Below are 20,477 nucleotides of genomic sequence, written 5' to 3' on the forward strand. Positions count from 1 at the left end.
ACTGTTGAAAGGCCAGATGAAAGGCAGGATCATCTAGACAATGGTGTATCGTCTTGAATCCTGAACTTGACACTTTTTGGTGGTTAAGAGTGCAATTTAGAAGTAGGACAACTGACCCCAGTTGGCAGGCAGTTAGCACAATGCTAACTTTTGGCAAATATGATTCCCTACATTAGCCGCATAGCTCCAGTGCAAAACTAAAGAAGCAAACTTTAGACATCAAACATTTCTTGGCTCATTTCCTGAAAAGAAAAAAATGCATAAATCTGATTTTTGACCAATCACTAAGTAAATTCTAAAACGTTTTTAAACCATTTATATTAAGCTAACAACAATGATCCACACTATAAGCAGGAAAAGTTAACACTCAAATAGCCCTAATGTTTTCTATGAATCAGATTTGTTTATTTAATAAGGATAGTCACTTCACATTCAAATGAATGAGTCAGAAGCTTAAGAGTTTTGCAAACAATTACAAAACATTTATTATCAAATTACAAACTTTTTTTTTAAATCCCACTTGATCAAGTTGTATATACAGAATGCAGCTTGCTAAAAATGAACACAACTGGACAGTGTGAGAGGTGTGTGTGTGTATATATATTTGGAAGCGCTGTTCATGCCTCAACTGTTCCTTCCTTCACTATGGCCATGGCTAGGTTTCGGGCAAGAGCCAATCGCAACAGCTCCAGTTTTGTGGATTCAATGTCTTCATCCTGAAACACACCAACAACCACAGTTAAGGGATGAGTTTAATCCATTCTTTTTTATTTGTGATTTTAGTCCGTTCAGCCCTTTAAAAGCACATGAAACATTTATCATTTTTCAACATAATATTTAACCATCAACATGGTTTGGTGTGAAAGTAGATGAGGCAGTGGATTGGGCAAGATGGAGGCAGATGATCCGCTGTGGCGACCCCTAAAGGGAGCAGCCGAAAGAAGAAGAACATTTAACCATCAACTGTTGACCTTTAAGGACATGCTAAGAGAATTTAAGTGAATCATTTCTTTGATATGCACTCCAGGCTCATTCCAGACTAGGAACAGAACAGTTACTGATCTGTGTACTGTGGTATACAACTCAGTGATGATTAGGTATGCACTGAAATTTGAAATGAAACTGAAATTAATTATTATATGAATACAAATGCAGAAATACAATGGCAAATTACAAAAAAAAGAAGACTTTTGTTCGCCTTTCGGTTTTTGGTGGATTTAGGTGGATCATTAGTAAATAGCATTCTGTTTACAAAAACTGTACATTTGCCATCTTTTTAAAAATGTCTACCAGTTTACTTTGTTGTGGGTTTTATAAAAAAATATATTTTAAGTATATTTATTAAATATTAGTATATTTTATCTTGAGAGATATTTTCCGTTTAAAAATCAACTGTGTTTTATTATAGTTTTATGAGTAGACAAAATAAGCTCCATCCATTTTAGAAAACCCCCTCTCAAACGTATTTCAACCAGAAGGCAAAAGCCTCTTCTGTAGGTGTTAGTGTTTGCTTTAAAAGGCATTTAAAAACCTCTTATGAATGAGAGGGCTACAATCTTGGATTCTATCATAGGAACATACAGCATGTGAGCAGCTGGGCTTCAGCCTGCACTTCAAGTGTCAAACTAAAAACAAATGCATTAACTGTTTAAAAACATTAGTGGCATTAAACATTTATCATGTCAACTTGGACAGCCCTAATTTTAACAATACCAAAATAATACACCATACGTAACAGTCACTGATGTTATGATAGGACTTTCCATATCATCCCATCCCTATTGAAGACACACAGGGAGAAAAAGCTCATGGTTTGGTTTATATAAACCATGTTGTAATGTTTTTTCTTTACCTGTGCTGGCCGCTCTGGTTTGGTCTCGCTGTTGTCTGAGGTCAACTCCTCCAGACAGAACATGAGTTCATGAGTCTGATCCACTGAGAAAATCACCTACACACAAAAACATAATCAGTAGACCACGAATATGTATGAAGAACAGCCATAAACAACCTACAACATTCCGAAAAGTATCAGTGCAAGTAATTAAGCTGGCCAGTAATTAGCCAAAGCATGCCACTGTCCGGTCCAAAAATGTGATTCTGAAACATGCATGAACAAAATTAACTTAACTGGAGCTAAATATGATCAATCAGGCAAAATTTAGGCTTTCAGATGAGGAGCATTAATTGAGATTTATTCCAAGTCTCTGATCAGTTCATGCTTTCCATGTCCTTTTGAGTATGTTTATATGTACAAAAGATGAGCTAATCCAAGATCAACACTGTTACTCCTTGTTGTCCTTGCACTTTTGAAATGGTTATTTATCAGTACTCCAACAAAACAGACTGATGCAATCAGTAGGCAGAAGAGAAAAGGCCTTTTGCTGATGCCGTCAAAGAAAACTGCCAACAAAGAAGGCCCGGTCTACAGCACGAAAGAGAGGCTGCATGCTTTGTAACTTTTCCAGCACTGTGCAGATTGCTGAAAGGTGTCTTTATTAACTCTCCCTTAGAAGTCTTATTATTCCCTGGGTTCTTCCATCTATGAACTGTATGCGCACTTTAGCATATGGAATAAAAGATTTCATGAAAACTGCTGAAGAAAATCATCAAACTTAGCATAAAAGTTTGCAATCTTGTCTGAGGTGGTGACGTTTTTGCTGGTAAAATGGAAATGTGCTAATGTCAATGAAAACCCATCTTAAGAATAAATAATGGAAATAAACAGAATAATGTCTGGCTCATAATGGATCTTGAGCTTTATTTTTGTTCATTGTAGCTTTAAACTTGACAGTAGATACCAGTTAATGAAAGACTTAGAACAGATAAATGTTATATTAGACGGTAAGTAGACATAAGATGCCTGTGCTGATAAATGGACTTTTCCTGAGTCACTATGTTGAGATCTGTTAACATGTATAATATCTGCTCCCTAAGACAAAGGTCCCTGCAAAGCTACTTGATCAAGTCAAACCTCTTCTTCTGCAGTGTGTTCTACAGTGTTAGTGCCGTGACTAAAACAGTTATAAATGGGCCTTTGAAGCTCAGCATTGTGAACATATGTGTTTACCTCTTTTTGCTCCAGTAGTGGCAGTGCATCGGTGAGCAGGGTCATCCAGAAGCTTCGCGGGGCAATCTTGGCTGTCATTAAAGACAGGAGGAGCTTGGCGGCTTCTGTAAACCTCATCTCACCGTAGAGCCTGTGGAACTCCCGGTATTTCCCTACACACACACACACACACACACACACACACACACACACACACACAAATATTGTTAACATAATGACATTTATTTTAAGAGAAGAACACTTAGCACAACAACAAACTAATGGTGCTCTCTTTGTGTGGAGACCAAGCAACGGCACCAAGGCTACTGTAATGCACAGATGTGGAAATGTCAAAGGCTAAATAAACATATGAAATTACAACACAGATATATAAAATGTCTGACTGCATTCTGATCAAAAATCAGATCTGATAAATAAGATTTGTATTATATTTTTACTATGGGTGATGCACTCTTTTACTTGGTTAAGGTCAATTAAGAAAGTGCTTTCTGAGGCATGTGACAGCAGGGTTCACTTTAGGTGACTTTGCTGTTTGTCAGTATGTTCTGCTGGGAGGGATGGTCGTTGCTCTGTGGCTAATGAGAACAGATCACAAGGTAGTACAAGCCTCAGGCAATTCAAAATGAAGCATGGGCTCCTCTACTTCCCATTCTTAATCCAAGTACAGCTATGAATTTCCCATTTCTCTTTCTCTCATGCTTGCATGCTCCAGCTACCTAGGAATGTGAGTCTATCACTCAGCAGCATGGCAGGTCCCAGGTTGTCGATTAGATCCAGGTCAGAGAAAGAGCCCCTCGTACAGTAATCCTGCAGAAACCTGCACAAACCGAAATGCATTTAAACATCAATCAACAATGCTGACTTGCAGATTCTAAAAGCACACGTATGCAATGTATGTATGACACAAAAGACAGACAGACAGACAGACTGACAGACAGACTGACCTTTCAGAGATAAGAGTGGCGAAAGCTGCGTCTTTAGCTCGAATACTCCAGGACAGAGCAGAACCCAGCCTGTTATTACTCAGAGCTCTCTTAGCCATGATCTTACAGATGCTGCGAACTGCAATACACACACACCCACACCCAACATGTTATTCCTTTAAACCTAATATTACTGTATTACCCTTACATGTTCACTGTTGCACAGTGAGACAAGTATCAGAGAATGAATATCAGCTACATGGCCAAAAGTATGAGGACAAACCTACAATTATTGTTATGTTGTATTATATATATATTTTCTATATATGCGGCATGCAGAGGGGCGTGGTCTACAGTCACCTGTGAAGCAGCAGGTGATTAGGCTGTGTTTTTGCTATTTAGGTGGATCTCTCTTGCAGTGAAGGGACAGTCTTAGAAAGACAGAGTGCGACTGAGATTAGCAGAAGCAACTATGAAGAAACTGATTCACAGTTTGTGTTTTGGTAGTCTCACCAATAGAGCTGGTTTTGGAGGATGCCACGAGACTGCTGTTTACTGGAATGCATAGTATCAAGACAGATGTTTGGTGGAGGATGGATAATGGTCCAAGGCTGTTTTTCAGGGTCTGGGCACAGCCCCTTAGTTCCAATGAAGGGTAATGTAAAAGACATTTTACACAATTATATGCTTCCAACTTTGTGGAAACAGTTTGTGGAAGGCCATTTCCTGTTCCATCGTAACTGTGCCCCTGTGCACAAGATAAAATGCATAAAGATATGGTTTGATGAGTTTGGTGTGGTGGAACTCCAACCTCAATTCCACTGAACACCTTTGGGATAAATTGGTATGTCAACTGCGATCCATACCTTCTTGTGCAATATCAGTTCCCAATTTTACCAAATGGGCACAATGTCCCCAGACATACTATAAAATGTTGTAGAAATGTAGAAGTCTGCTACCTGGCCTGAGACTGACAGAGCTTTGGCAGGATTCAGGTTGTTTTTTTTTTTCCTTAAACAAACAACGTTGGGTATGGACCAGGAACATGCCTGTTTTCTAATGAGTGATTTTTTAAAAAAAATATGTGTAACATTTTTCCATTTTGTTCACTTTCATGCCTTTTCTTTCCTGTCTTCTCCAAGTCTCTCTCTTTAGGTTACAGTTCTGTGAACAGCTGCCTTCATGCATTCAAAATAACTTAAAAAACTGAGAACCAAGTAAGCAGTAATCAGTGGCGATTACACCATAAATATAAGTGGGATGTGTTGAATGTGTTGGAGTGGAAAGATTTCCAGATTTCTTGCTAAGCCTGCCAAAAGCATGTTAAGCATTCCTGAAAGTAGCAGCAGTAGAGAGTTGAAAGACTTGCAGCTTAAGAGAGATGGGTGGACAACGTATTTTTGCAAAGTATGATTAACAATACCATCAAAATTATTCTTCAATGCTGTTGGTGTATTACAGATGTACAACCCCAATTCCAATAAAGTTGGGACATTGTGTAAAACATAAAATGATGATTTGCAAATCCTTTTCAACCTATATTCAACTGAAATGCCTGCAACACGTTCCAAAGACGTTGGGACAAGGGCAACAAAAGACTGGGAAAGTTGAGGAATGCTCAAAAAACATCTGTTTGGAACATTTCACAGGTGAACAGGTTAATTGGAAACAGGTGAGTGTCATGACTGGGTATAAAGGGAGCATCCCTGAAAGGCTCAGTCGTTCAAAAGCAAGCATGGGGCGAGATTCACCACTTTGTGAACAACTGCATGAGCAAATAGTCCAACAGTTTAAAAACGTTTCTCAACGTGCAACTGCAAGTAAGCGGCAAGGCAAAAACCAACATTGAATGCCCGTGACCTTTGATCCCTCAGGCAGCACTGCATTAAAAACCGACATCATTCTGTAACAGATATTACCACATGGGCTCAGGAACACTTCAGAAAACCACTGTCAGTGAACACAGTTTGTCGCTCCATCTACAAGTGCAAGTTAAAACTCTGCTATGCAAAGCGAAAGCCATATATCAACAACACCCAGAAACGCTGCCAGCTTCTCTGGGCCCGAGCTCATCTGAGATGGACTGACGTAAAGTGGAAAAGTGTCCTGTGGTCTAATGAGTCCACATTTCAAATTGTTTTTGGAAATTATGGACGTCGTGTCCTTGGCCAAAGAGGAAAAGGACTGTCCGGATTGTTATCAGCACTAAGTTCAAAAGCCAGCATCTCTGATGGTGTGGGGGTGTGTTAGTGCCCATGGCATGGGTAACTTGCACATCTGTGAAGGCACCATTAATGCTGACAGGTACATACAGGTTTTGGAGCAACATATTCTGCCATCTAAGCAACGTCTTTTTCAGGGATGTCCCTGCTTATTTCAGCAAGACAATACCAAGCCACATTCTGCACGTGTTACAACAGCGTGGCTTTGTAGTAAAAGAGTGTAGGTACTAGACTGGCCTGCCTGCAGTCCAGACCCGTCTCCCATTGAAAATGTGTGGCGCATTATGAAGCGCAAAATACGACAACGGAGACACCAGATTGTTGAGCAACTGAAGTTGTACATCAAGCAAGAATGGGAAAGAATTCCACCTACAAAGCTTCAACAATTAGTGTCCTCAGTTCCCAAACACTTATTAAGTGTTGTTAAAAGGAAAGGTGATGTAACACAGTGGTAAACATGCCCCTGTCCCAACTTCTTTGGAACGTGTTGCAGGCATCAAATTCAAAATGAGTGAATATTTACAAAAAACTATAAAGTTTATCCGTTTGAACATTAAATATCTTGTATTTGTAGTGTATTCAATTGAATATAGGCTGAAATAGATTTGCAAATCATCATATTCTGTTTTTATTTATGTTTTACACAACGTCCCAACTTCATTGGAATTGGGGTTGTATACAATGGCAGTTTATCTTCGTAACTCAAAAGCTTAGTCACAAAGCAAAGCACTGTAAAACCATGTCTGTGATAATCTCTCTGCTAGTGTTCCGAAGCTGAAGTAAGCTTCAATTCGAATGTTACATTCCACTTTAAATGGCACCACTAGAATGTGACTTCTGCACCATTTAAGGTGGAACGGAAATTGATTAAGAACCTGGTGAATAAGAATCCAACTTCAGTCTTGTTGAACAGATTAAAATTGTGTTAGTGTTTTAAATTTTGCAGTACCATTTAGACCTCATCAGGTTGTGCTTCAAGGTTGTGGGTAGAGGTCGAGTTCAGGCTTTAATTTCATTCCTGTTCAGACCTCTAGTGTTTAGAGTGTTACCTTGCTCGTTCATTTGTCTCTGTTCACAGATCCTGAGCACTTTCAGTGCTTTTCGCTCCGTCTCCAGTGGGACCCGCTCAATCTGCAGCTCCAGATACACACGGCCAAACTCAGGGCAGTGGTCAAAGTAGTCCACAGCTAGCTGCCACAAACTGAAACAAACATTCAGAGGCTAGCTAAGAATGATCAGGGAAACCAAAGAGTTTAAGTGATTTTTAAACTGTTAATGCTGCACCAATGAGGACTCCACTGCAGTCGATTTTTAACAGTTGCACATGATGCATTGAGTGTAAAAAATAAAGATTCTGCTCTTACCTGTGATGAGAGAAGAGTCCAGAGGCATACTCCAGCACCAGGAACTCCCTCAAGTTAGAGCCAAAACTTCACAAACAAAACACAAAATCCATTTCAGAAAATGCTGCTTAATCTTTTTTTATTTTTAAAGGTTATGAGTGAAGATTAAGGGCAGCACTGTAACTGATCACGCTTCACCCATAAATGTGGTCTTTTGTGGCTAGTGTTGCGTAGCTGGACTAGATACAGAACATGGTCAAATCTCATTCAACATAATGAAAAATGGAAATGACAAATTCAGCATGCTCACAGTAAGGCAATCACAAAATTTACAACCAGTCAATCCCAACCACGTGAAAATCCACACACACAAAATAAATAACATTTTTAATTAATAGGGCAATACAAATGTAGGGATTTTAACAATAAATTGAGTTGTGCTTTGTGCACAGTTTCTCAGTAGGTTGAATGGTTCTGTAAAGCTTGTCCAATACAGCAACAGCCTTGCAATTAAAGGATGCATTTGTGGGTGGGGCATGGATAGGGGAATTGTTAAAATGCCATTTTACACACTGGAAACCTACCAATAACACTTCTAATGGGGTGTTTACACTATCACAATAAGTAGAGTAGAAGGATGATGACAGCTTTAAGCTTTATCATCTGCAGTTATAAAAATGACCACAAGGGTTCAAGCCAAAATAAAAATTACTTTTGTTGTTAATTCTAACATCATAGTGAAATACTAGGTGTAACCTTTATCCAAAAAGATTTTGCAAATATCTTTGAATTCACTTTAAATTAGCAACTGGGCTTAATCTGTTTCTGTAAAACCAGTGACTGGTGTTTTTCTTACTGTAGGTTGTGAGATTGCAAAAGCTTGCAGTGGTCCAGCAGGTCTGTCAGGTGAGCCACAAACCACCAGTTGTTGAGGGCAATACTGGAGATCAGACCCAAAATGTTCCATGTTAACAGTACCATACAGACTGATGGACAGACTCGATGTGGAAAGCTTACTGAGCAATACTGGCTTACCTGCAGTCTTTGATGACCTGATGAAGGTCGAACTCAAAGGCGGCGAGCAGAATGCTATCGAGAGGCTCAGGGGCACTCCGTGAGTCCAGGAACATATCCATACTCGACTAAAGCACATCAACAGTGTAAAAGTACATTTTACAGATATCAATATGTACATTTCTGACATGTTGCATGTCTTGTTTATATGTGGACTAAGGGAAGAAATGTGCAAGTTAGATTTTTGTAGAACCACTCCTTTAACAGCATAACTGTCTGATTTTATCAGAGTGTAGTAGCATAACGCCATGTCTGACTATACCTGGGCATAATAGTGTAGCTCAGATGGTTTGACTGTCGGGTGGAAGAAGAGCAATCGGCTGACTAGAAAATGGTACCAGGTGCCCAGCAGCTCCTTATGCTCCAGCATTGTATCCTCATCACCAACAAGAATCTGAACAGAGAAAGAATAAATGGATGAATTACATGAGTGAGTGAAAAATCGCATAGCTATTTAAAACTAAGATATTCTGCCAAAAATGCTGATTCTAAATTTACAATTAATAACAAATGTGTTTAATTTTTTTTTGCAGGGTCAATTTTAACATCAGCGCGAAACAAAAAGTTGGAAGTGCAATCCACAACCTGTTGATACAGAATGTATAACTGCTGAGGATGAAAGCCATTAAATAACAACATAATTTATTATGTAATAACACAGCTAAATTTAAATGGCATCTTAGAGCAGTTAAATCTCTGTGAGAATACAGTAGGACTACTGTGTCCAGAGAGGTGGGCAGAGTTTGGGCAGAGGGTTCCTCACCTTACAGATGGTCTCTAGGTGACGGTTGCTAGCGAAGGAGTTGTCTTGGAGATAGCGGTCGCACTCCTCATGCCAGTGCCTCCATTTCACATCAAACTCTGTGAGGGTCTGAGTGCTGCCAGGCTGCAGGAAACACACACACACATGCGTGCGCACACACACACACGATTAATTCAATTCAATTTCCCTGCATTGTTTCTCTGCAGCTGATCAAACCCACAGTACAGGACATTCATTCACAGATTGAAAGCCTCCTCCTGAACAACATTTCACCATTATAGGGCTGTCAATTTACTTTGTTAATCGGTATCTGATTTGAACTGGCAGTACTATATTGGAAGCTGCTGACATCAAGCGATCACATGATCCAATCAGAATCAGGGCAGGCTTTTGGTCAAGAGTCTCCACACAACAATCCTGCCAACAATTACATTGGTTGAGTCTGGCACTTTTCACCACATAACATGGAAAAGAACTGCCTTGCTTGTCAGGATGAAGCCAACTGACTGACTTGCAAAATGGCCAATCACAGCCTGTTGTTTTGGTACAGCATGTAGGGGGAGGTGATTGGGAAAATTCCATGGCGATGTACACGGGCACTCGGTTAACTGTTCAAGGTCCAGTAGCCATACACAGGTTTTATTTCGGTTTTGTTTTAACAAGGCTGTAACATCATAGGTTTGCTAGTTTGATTTGTGAGTAAGTAAGTATATTATGCTGTGCCAAACTGGTGCACACTAGTGCCTTAATATGGCACATTGCCAAAGTTGTTATGGACGTGATTTAGAAGGCAGATGTAGCATGGCTGTATAGCCAACAAGGCTGCTTGATGCTAGCTAGGTCCAGAATCAATGGGAATATATATTTGACCAACTGACAACATCCACCGAGATGAAAACACCTTGTAGAAGTTTTCATAAGCATCTCGTGCTATAACAGCTGTACAATATATTTTTATTACTACTACTATTACTACTACTAATAATAATAATAATAACAATAATATTGTTGTCTTTCACAGACAGGTAATAACAGTAATCAAAGAACTTAACAGTAATAGAAAACTATGAGCATTAATTAAAAATCACGTATCACAGATCAAATTAAAATGATAAGCACCAAAGAGGTGTAGTTTAAATTAAACGCCAAGTTAAAGAGGAACGCTGTAAAAATGTTTCTTACAGGTGAGCACTGAGTTTGACTGTCTAATAAAACATTCCACAGTTTAGAAGCATAATAACTGAAAAAGGCCCCTCCACATTTTCTGTATTTTACAGAAAGTGTTTGCAGCATTTGCAGTTCTAAGATCACATGTTGGAACATAGACAGATATTCTATTTCCTAATTTATCCTGAAAGACACAGGCAGCCTGTGTAGTTCTTCCAAAACAGGGGGTGATATGAGCTCTTTTTTTTGTTGTTTTTGTTAGGATCAGTGCTGCTGCATTTTGTATGAGTTGTGGAGGACGGATTGTTTTCTTAGTAATCCCAGCAAGAAGAGCTTGAACAAGTTTCTCTGCAACACTCTAGAGACTTTAACAAATGTTTCTCAAATAATAAAAAGCTTCTTTAGTTTCTAAGAATCTTGGCATTGTTTTATCCCACACGTAAACACAAAGCATTTTTGTACAAAAGATCAGTATATATTTTTTTCCTGATACAGTTGTAGAACATTTTATGACATCCACTGAGAAATATCTACACAGCTAGTAAGCCTGTCTATAATGTCTTGACTATCAGAAGAAGCTAAGTCATCAGTATAGCTATGAAAATTGCTATTATGTTTCCTAATGACATCACCTAGAGGTAACGTACAAAAAGAAAAGCAACAGTCCTGAAACTGAACCTTATGGTACTCAAGAAATGTTTTTTTTCAAGAATGATATCCAACTGAAACCAAGAACTGTCTCTTCATTAAATATGACTTAAACCATTCTAAAACTGTGCCTGAGAGGCCGACCCAATATTCAAGCCAGTGGATTAGAATCTTGTGATCAATGGTATCAAAAGCTGCACTAAGATCCAATAAGACCAAAACAGAAGGATTTTGTGCATCAGCGCTGAGCCTGAACACATTCAATGTTGAATCAATGCTGTCTGAGCACTATGGTTAGAACAAAAACCTGACACCAAAAACCTCTTCTCATATAACTGGTATTAGATATAATTTAATTGATATTAGATATAATTGTTTGAAAACAACTTTAAGACTAAGACTTTACTTAAACAAAGAAGGTTTCAATTTGTCTAAAAATGCTACTCTTTTTAGAAGAGACTTCACCAAAGCAGTTTTAAAACCCCTGAGCCATCAGGCTGCTGAACAAGTGCTAGTGTATTGGTTTAAAGGCCTGTCACTACATCTCTGAGTCATCATCTCCATGGACAATCACCACCTCATCCACACCAACAGACTCACTCTGATCTTACTGCACCTTCAATCTAGCAAATCTGATTCAAATAGACTGACATTGTACATATTCTATCCATATCCTGTACAATCTGGAAGATTTCTATATCAGTGTTCTATCCCCTGTGCATCTCATTTATTATCTACCTCAAACTATCTGCACTTATGGAATGTGTACAGCAGCACATTTCATAGTTTTATTTCATAACTTATTACTGTACAACTGTACATTGGAATAGTGCTATATTAGTGTATATTGTGTATATGTGTATATTCAGAGTCATTATACATATATTTCTTTTTCTTCTTAGATATTTAAATGTTCTTTGTATTTAATTCTATAAGGGGGCTACGCACCCACCTGTATAAATGTGATGTGACAAACGTGATTGGAATTTGTTTATAATAGTCATAAAATCCTGATAATTGATTTTGAAAAATGCATCATTACTGATGTAGGTGGCTCATCAGTAAGGTTATTGGAGTTTTTTTTTTTATCCAACATAAAACTACTGACTTTCCCTCAGCTTTTTTAAAATAATGAGACAGGTTTTCAAATGTATTCGTCTGCTTGTTCCTAGTTTTTATATAACAGACATATCTTGCTTTGAAAGGCTCACCATGTTCAGCTCAAGCAGCTGTTCACAATTGCTAACTAGAATTTAACTGGAAAACAAAACTTTGTTGCCTCGTATGAAAAAGATGTCAGATGCTCCATTTCTGTGAGGGTGAAGAAGTGCTGAAGTTTAACAATTGCCTGCTTACATTAAATATGGGCATCTTTTGCAGCAGGCTGTCCATGAGCTGGTAGATTGGTCTGGAGGCCGGCTGCAGATTCGCCTGCTTCATCAGAATCTGCCGAGCCTCGTCCATGCGCCCTTGCAGAACAAAACTGATGACCTGCAAAAAGAGAGGAGGACAGAGATGTATATGATGGAGAAAGAGGGAGAAGGACAAAAACGGAAAGACAGCTTTCCATGTCAAAAACCTGGGCCCAAAAAAGTTAATCTATTTACCACAATGTCTTTCTGTCCTCTCTCTTCATTTAAAGCCCAGCTTAAAATATATGTTGTTTCTCAACACTTCAATTCTCCTTTATGTTGTCTTTGTTTACACATCTTCACATTTGCAGTTCCACACATATTAAATTATTACTATTAAATTTGCTGTTATTATTAATGTTATTATTTTGTGCTTAAATTGCTATTATTATTATTACTTCTTTTTTATTGTTCATTTTTTTTATTCAATTTAATCTATTCTACTTTTTAAAAGAATTAATCATTTATAGGTTTTCACTGATTATTTACATCTGAAGAGGCAGCCTCTGTTACTCATCCAAGATAAAAGCTCGAATCTCGAATCAAATTTCCTCAGCTTTTTTGAATAATGAGAAGTATTTTTCTGAAACATTCACCATCTTCAGGGCAGGCAGCTGTTTGCAATTGTTGACTAGAATTTTACATAATAATAAAAAAATAAATAAATAAACTGTAAAAATAAATAAAATAAATAAATAATTTTTTTTTTAAACTCACATTACTGGTCAAAGTTCTTAAAATGAGTAGTGAGTCAACATTACTGACTATATGTACAATTAACAGAAGGATAAATTTTATGCTCGTCTGAATTTGTTTGTCTGTGATAAATTCCCATCAAAATTTCCGAAACAGGCTTCCAAGAAAGGCCAAAAAAGTTTTTTCAAATAGCTTTAGCTTTTGTACGTACCACTTCCCAGTAGGCGTGATGGTGAGTGGGGCTTTCACTCTGCAGGACCTCCCTAACTTTTTCATCCACATCAGCCTTGTGCAGCCGCACCCAGTCCAGCAGATGCAGCAACAGAATGCCAGCTTCCACAAAAAACAGGATTACACAGTAACAGGACACTAAAACCCACTGACAGAAATCCAATTGTTACAATTTGATAATAATGTTCAAGTCTTGAAAAAGCAGTTTTCCATAGAAAAGACTAACAGGATGTAGCAGTGCTATGTGACAAAAAATAAGTACCTGGTGCTGCATCAATGAAAAGCACTTCACACAGATTCCAAATGAGCTCAATAGCCAAAAGAATGGAAACCTAAAAATGAGAAATAGACATACATGGAAAAATACAAATACAAGTTAATAAACTATTTACAACACTCTTTATACTTTTATAATGTTAACACAGGGTGAAGCATTATCACCAAAACATATGTATGTAAGTGTGTGTGTGTGTGTGTGTGTGTGTGTGTGTGTGTGTGTGTGAGTATATACAGTACTGTGCGAAAGTCTTAGGCACCCAAGACATATTTTCAAAATCTACAACCCCAATTCCAATGAAGTTGGGACGTTGTGTAAAACATAAATAAAAATAGAATATGATGATTTGTAAACCCTTTTCAACCTATATTCAATTGAATACACTATAAAGACAATATATTTAATGTTACAACAGATAAACTTGATTGTTTTTTGCAAATATTCACTCATTTTGAATTTGATGCCTGCAACATGTTTCAAAGAAGTTGGGACAGGGGCAACAAAAGACTGGGAAAGTTGAGGAATGCTCAAAAAAACACCTGTTTGGAACATTCCACAGGTGAACAGGTTAATTGGAAACAGGTGAGTGTCATGACTGGGTATAAAGGGAGCATCCCTGAAAGGCTCAGTTGTTCAAAAGCAAGCATAGGGCGAGGTTCACCACTTTGTGAACAACTGCATGAGCAAATAGTCCAACAGTTTAAGAACAAAGTTTATCAATGTGCAACTGCAAAGAATTTAGGGATTTCATCATCTACAGTCCATAATATCATCAAAAGATTCAGAGAATCTGGAGAAATCTCTGCAAGTAAGCGGCAAGGCAGAAAACCAACATTGAATGCCCATGACCTTCGATCCCTCAAGCAGCACTGCATTAAAAAGCAACATCATTCTGTAATGGATATTAACGGATATTACCACATGGGCTCAGGAACACTTCAGGAAACCATTGTCAGGAAACACAGTTCATCACTCCATCTACAAGTGCAAGTTAAAACTCTGCCATGCAAAGCGAAAGCCATATATCAACACTACCCAGAAACGCCACCGGCTTCTCTGGGCCCGAGCTCATCTGAGATGGACCGATGCAAAGAGGAAACGTGTCCTGTGGTCTGACGAGTCAACATTTCAAACTCATTTTGGAAATCATGGATGTCGTGTCCTCCAGGCCAAAAAGGAAATGGACTGTCCGGACTGTTATCAGCACAAAGTTCAAAAGCCAGCCTCTCTGATGGTGTGGGGGTGTGTTAGTGCCCATGGCATGGGTAACTTACACATCTGTGAAGGCACCATTAATGCTGAAAGGTACATACAGGTTTTGGAGCAACATATGCTGCCTTCCAAGCAACGTCTTTTTCAGGGACGTCCCTGCTTATTTCAGCAAGACAATGCCAAGCCTCATTCTGCACGTGTTACAACAGTGTGGCTTCGTAGTAAGAGTGCGGGTACTAGACTGGCCTGCCTGCAGTCCAGTCCTGTCTCCCATTGTAAATGTGTGGCACATTATGAAGCGCAAAATACGACAATGGAGACCCCGGACTGTTGAGCTACTGAAGTTGTACATCAAGCAAGAATGGGAAAGAATTCCACCTACAAAGCTTCAACAATTAGTGTCCTCAGTTCCCAAACTCTTAGAGTGTTGTTAAAAGGAAAGGTGATGTAACACAGTGGTAAACATTCCCCTGTCCCAATTTCTTTGGAACGTGTTGCAGGCATCAAATTCAAAATGAGTGAATATTTGCAAAAAGTTTATCCATTTGAATATTACATATCTTGTCTCTGTAGTAAATTCAACTGAATATAGGTTGAAAAGGATTTGCAAATCATTGTATTCTGTTTTTATTTATGTTTTACACAACGTCCCAACTTCATTGGAATTGGGGTTGTATTTATTTGTGTAGTATGTGTTTATTTGCTGAGAAAAGTGTTTTATATATATATATATATATATATATATATATATATATATATATATATATATATATATATATATATATATATATATATATACACACACACACACACACACACACATTTTAATTGGTATTCTATAAATTGTTTATATATATAACAAATAGACACTTTGTCCACTGTACATTTGCTATTCAAGGCCATCTCAACACAATTTTTATTTCTGTTGTTGTGCAGCCTTTATGCCCTTTTTTGCCATAATCTCCTCAAACTCTCAATTTACTCAATTTTTTCAACAGTGAAAATAGCTAGCAAGCTAATACTGCTGTCTGTCCTGCTGTGCTGTGCCACAGTGAGTGAACTGTGAGGACCCCACCCCCCATCTAGTGAGTAAAAGGTACAAATTGCCTACTAGTGCAATAAAGAAGCAGATATAGCAGCAACTCATTAGTTACTTCCTGTTGATATCAGATTGAGAGACAGAACAGCATAATCATTTTACTGAAAAATCTCAAAAGGAAAAACGGTTGTAAAAACAACCATTTAATTTTTAATTATCATTATTGTTTTAACATCAACCTAAGTTATTGAGTATAAGTAATACCTGATTGCTGTACTGTGCAACTAAAGATGTGTCCTGAGTTGACACTGAAAGAGAAAGACAACCTTAGGTAACAAAAACAAACAAGAACAAAACAAAAAAAACTAATATCATGGTAACAGTTACGGTGTAAATGGCACCACACAGCACATACCTGCAACCTGCTGGAGCTCCTCCATACATGCTCGTATTACTGATCTGTAGTTTTTACTGACGCTGACAAACCTGCAAAGAAGACAAAGTACAGTACACAAACACTGAATGCAAAACCACATGAAGGATCCCTACAGCAGCAACGAGATGGTCATTTTTAGGGTGGGTAAAGAGCTTTTTGTATTTCCTGTGGTTTAAGATGAAAGATCATTTTTCTTCACTAAACAATGCTGTAGTTTTGAATACTATACATAAAGAAGTTTTATTCTTACTGTGGTTTCTTGTTCTTGCTGGGCATGTCATCTTTGATATTCTGAAGGCCAACAAAGATGTGATGCGACTCATTGAAGAGCTTGCGCAGGATGGGAGAGTAAATGTCTTCATCTTTCCGCACCACATGGACAAAAGGAAAGCCAGGTCCTCCAGAACCAGCACCTGTAGTTTTGTGTGATACAAAGACAGAGAATCAAGGTGTGGAGTACAGACTTGCACAAGGTCCAAACACATGACGCACACAAATGATCAGAATGGAAAGTATATTACCTTGTAATTTGAAGTTTGTCTCATACACCAGAATATCTCCTGGCCCCCACTCAAACCCCACATGCTTCTGTTTTAGCCCCACACCTGGGATGAGCTGTAAACAAATTCAAGTCAAATTATAGTGACCAAATAGAAGAACTAAGTACAGAAAGGTTATTTAGTTCTTTATGATCTATTATCTTTGTCACTTGAATCACAGAGATAAACTGTTACAGAAGTTCAACAGAAAACACAACTTCATGTCAATCAGCACTGCTTAATAGTATTTGTGTATACATGTATAATACAATGCAATGGACTAAAACACTAGTGCAACTTAATTCTCAAAATGTTAGGACAGCAAAATTAAAATAAACAAAAAGCAATGATGTCTAAATCCAGTTTGACCTGTATTTAAACAAAATCAATACAAAGACAATATACTGATATTGCCTTATCAACTTCATTCATCTTTTGTAAATATAAGCTCATTTTAAAACTGATGTCTGCAGTATGTTCCAAAAAATGTCAGAACAGAGGCCATTAAAGACATGTGATGATGTAAAATGTTTAAAAAACATGCTAAAAAGGTGATGGCATCATGCTTGAGCATAAAGTAAGCATCAAGGAAAAAGGTCCTTTATAAACAAGGATGGGTCAAAGCCTTTCACCTTCTATGGTGGACAATATCATAATATCAATGACAAGGCTAAAACCACAAACTAATGCCTGTGATCCTCGATCCCTCAGATAGTACTGCACTAAAACCAGCATGTTTCTGTGATGAATATCACCACATGGGCTCAGGAATACATGACAAATAGTTGTCCACAAACACTGCTCATTGCTGCATCCACAAATGGAAGCTGAGACTGTACTATGCAAAACAGAAGCCATATTATGTCAACACCATCTGGAAATGCTGCAGACTACTCTGGAATGAGCTCATCTGAAATGCACTGATGCACTATAGAAACACTGGTCTAACGAGTGAACCTTTCTGATTCTTTATGGAAATAACATATGTTGTGTATAAAAACAAAAAAAAAACATGCAAACTGTTTAAAGCTTAAAGTTCAAAAGTTAGGATCTGTCATCTGGCTTGGGTAAACTTTACATCTGTGAAGGCACCATTATCGCTGAAAGACATATACACATGTCGAAGAAACATGCTGCCTTCTACATGACGTCTTTTTCACAGATTCCAAAGCTTATTTCAAGAGCATGGCTCACATTATTACAGACATTACAGGTGGTAGACTGGCCTGGCTGCAGTACAGGTCTGTCTCACATAGTAAATGTCAGTCGCATTATGAACTGCAAAATACATCAACAAAGACCCCGTACAGTTGCACAGGTAAAGACTTGGCGGAGAAATCTGCTTCCAAAACTGGATCAGTTCATATCTTCAATTCACAAAACGATGAATGAGTGCAGTTAAAAGTAAAGGTGATGTAACACAGCGGTAAACATGCTCATGTTCTGTTTTTTTGGAACGTATCACAGGCATCAAATTTAGAATAAGTGTACATTTCCAGGGGAATAACATGAAAATGCTTTTGATTTAATGCAGGTCAAACTGAATTTACTAATAACTGCTTTTTGCTTTTTTTAGCATTTCACATATTGTCCCAACATTTCTGAAATTGAGGTTTGTACTATGATAGCATGCAGGTGTACTGTGCACTCTAGTGCACTTGCCAAAGAAAATCTTGGAAATGGGGAGATCTTATATAATGCATGTTATGGATTCATGTTAACTTTCATTCATTACTAATGAAAATCACAAAATGACAAGCCAACTGCAAATTCATTTTTTATGCGAAGCAAATATGCATTACTAAAGAAAAACAAAACAAAAAACAACTTGTTATTTAGGTGCCAAATAAGCTAAGCCGAACGTTGAGCCTGCCTAACAGGAGACAGAGTTAACATAGTAGGGCTGGTCAATATGACAATATACATCGTAAATGTGATAAATTATGTCACAATACAACACAACACAATATTATTCCCATTTAGCTGGATTTAGTGCTGTGCACTGTGCCAAATACTGGATATGCATCGCTGTATTAACAGTTTTGACAGTTCCAACTGATCTGATGTTATGAAAAAAAAAAAAACATAAATATCGTGCCGTATCAGGAAGGTTAAAACATTCTTGAAGTATCGAGATATCATATTCTAGCTACCCTATCTCGCCCACCTGTACGTCTGAGCCATTTCTACTGGATAATAATTACATTAAGGGCTTAAATTATCCAGCTTTACTGAGCAATCTCGCACTGTGAAATACTGAAAGCAGTGAAAACTCAGGAGAAATTAAAGAATTGGAAAGTTTTACCCCTTAATTTTTCTTGCTGCTTTCTACGCAACATGCAAATAAACCGATCATAAACAGTAAGTTAGCTAACCTAGCTAACTAACTGACTGGCGTACACAGCGTCAGTTAATTTAGCACCGTCCGAGGAGTCGAATACAATGATCTTTCCCTTCTGTTTTCACATTATCCGACAGCCCTGTGGATCCACAAGCTAGTCAGCTCTACCAGTACATTGAGTGAGGAGGGCTGCAGCGTTATCTTAGCTAGATCCGTTAAAACCAAAGACAACGAATTAAAACGAAAAACTCATCCGAGTGTTCGGACGCAGCCGGTCAAAAACAAGCACCATTCGGCCACTAAACCCACACGAGGCAGCCAGACTGAACACACTGCCACTACTCACCGTGGTGGTCGGCTCTACATCCACCTCCTCCATCTAATCAATACTGAAAATAGAAAATAAAGTCCAAGTTGATAAGAAAAGTGCCGTTTAGAGCACGAACCCTTCACGATTTGACCGCCTCAGTCACTCGCAATGAGGACCCCAGCGATGACTCGTTTAGGAGCGCTCACACAACGCCTGAGCGAAAAGAGCAGACAGCGAGAAAGCGTGCTTGGATGTCGAGGGGAATTCCGGCCATTTTTCTAAATGTCTACGGAATTCAGCGGATGAGATGTAACCCCAGTCAATCCAAAACTGTGGAAAAATACCTGGGTGTCTACATAATTAAAAATATGAAAGAACGTGAGCTACTTAATTAAAAAAAAATATATAGGCGAATGTAAAAACAAACTAAGTGCTTGGTTGCAGAGAGATTTATCTATCCTTGGTCGGACCTCTCTCACTGAAATGGAAAGCATATCCAGAGGTGTTCACCCTGCATCTGCAATAGCACTCAGCCCAGTCTTTGTTAAATCTGTGAACCAGCTTAATTTCAACTTTATTTGGAAGAATAGAACCCACTAAATTAAAACAGCTATCACTGTTAAAGACTTCTCTGAAGGTGGGTTAAAAGCAATAGACTTTGAATGTATGAATGGAACATTAAAACTGAGTTGGCTGAAAAAAAATTGTTAAATCCCCTGCTAGTATCTGGCACATATTGCCTCAAAAGGTATTTGACAAGATGGGTGGTATAGAATT

General features: G+C 38.2%; 1 protein-coding gene across 1 annotated transcript; it reads right to left on the bottom strand.

The window, feature by feature from the left end:
• Positions 1–457: 457 nt before the first annotated feature.
• On the bottom strand, positions 458–19,920 carry nup85 (nucleoporin 85). The gene is made up of 19 exons (XM_017683540.2): positions 19,737–19,920; positions 17,032–17,125; positions 16,761–16,923; positions 16,490–16,560; positions 16,339–16,382; positions 13,809–13,878; positions 13,527–13,648; positions 12,564–12,698; positions 9,393–9,515; positions 8,892–9,023; positions 8,591–8,697; positions 8,412–8,495; positions 7,577–7,642; positions 7,262–7,413; positions 4,012–4,129; positions 3,784–3,884; positions 3,068–3,219; positions 1,853–1,948; positions 458–716 (listed from the first exon to the last, which is right to left on the bottom strand). The coding sequence occupies exons 1-19, from the start codon at positions 19,767–19,769 to the stop codon at positions 618–620; spliced, it is 1,962 nt and encodes a 653-aa protein (XP_017539029.1). The 5' UTR covers positions 19,770–19,920; the 3' UTR covers positions 458–617.
• Between the last annotated feature and the right edge of the window lie 557 nt (positions 19,921–20,477).

Source organism: Pygocentrus nattereri, chromosome 1, assembly GCF_015220715.1.
Source record: "Pygocentrus nattereri isolate fPygNat1 chromosome 1, fPygNat1.pri, whole genome shotgun sequence".
NCBI classification, from domain to species: Eukaryota; Metazoa; Chordata; class Actinopteri; order Characiformes; family Serrasalmidae; genus Pygocentrus; species Pygocentrus nattereri.

Coding starts and splice junctions, on each gene's coding strand:
- nup85 (XM_017683540.2), bottom strand. CDS start 19,769: ATGGAGGAGGTGGATGTAGAGCCGACCACCACG. Junction 17,126..19,736: donor ATGTAGAGCCGACCACCACG/GTGAGTAGTGGC, acceptor ATTTGTTTACAG/CTCATCCCAGGTGTGGGGCT. Junction 8,496..8,590: donor CAGGTCATCAAAGACTGCAG/GTAAGCCAGTAT, acceptor TCTGATCTCCAG/TATTGCCCTCAACAACTGGT.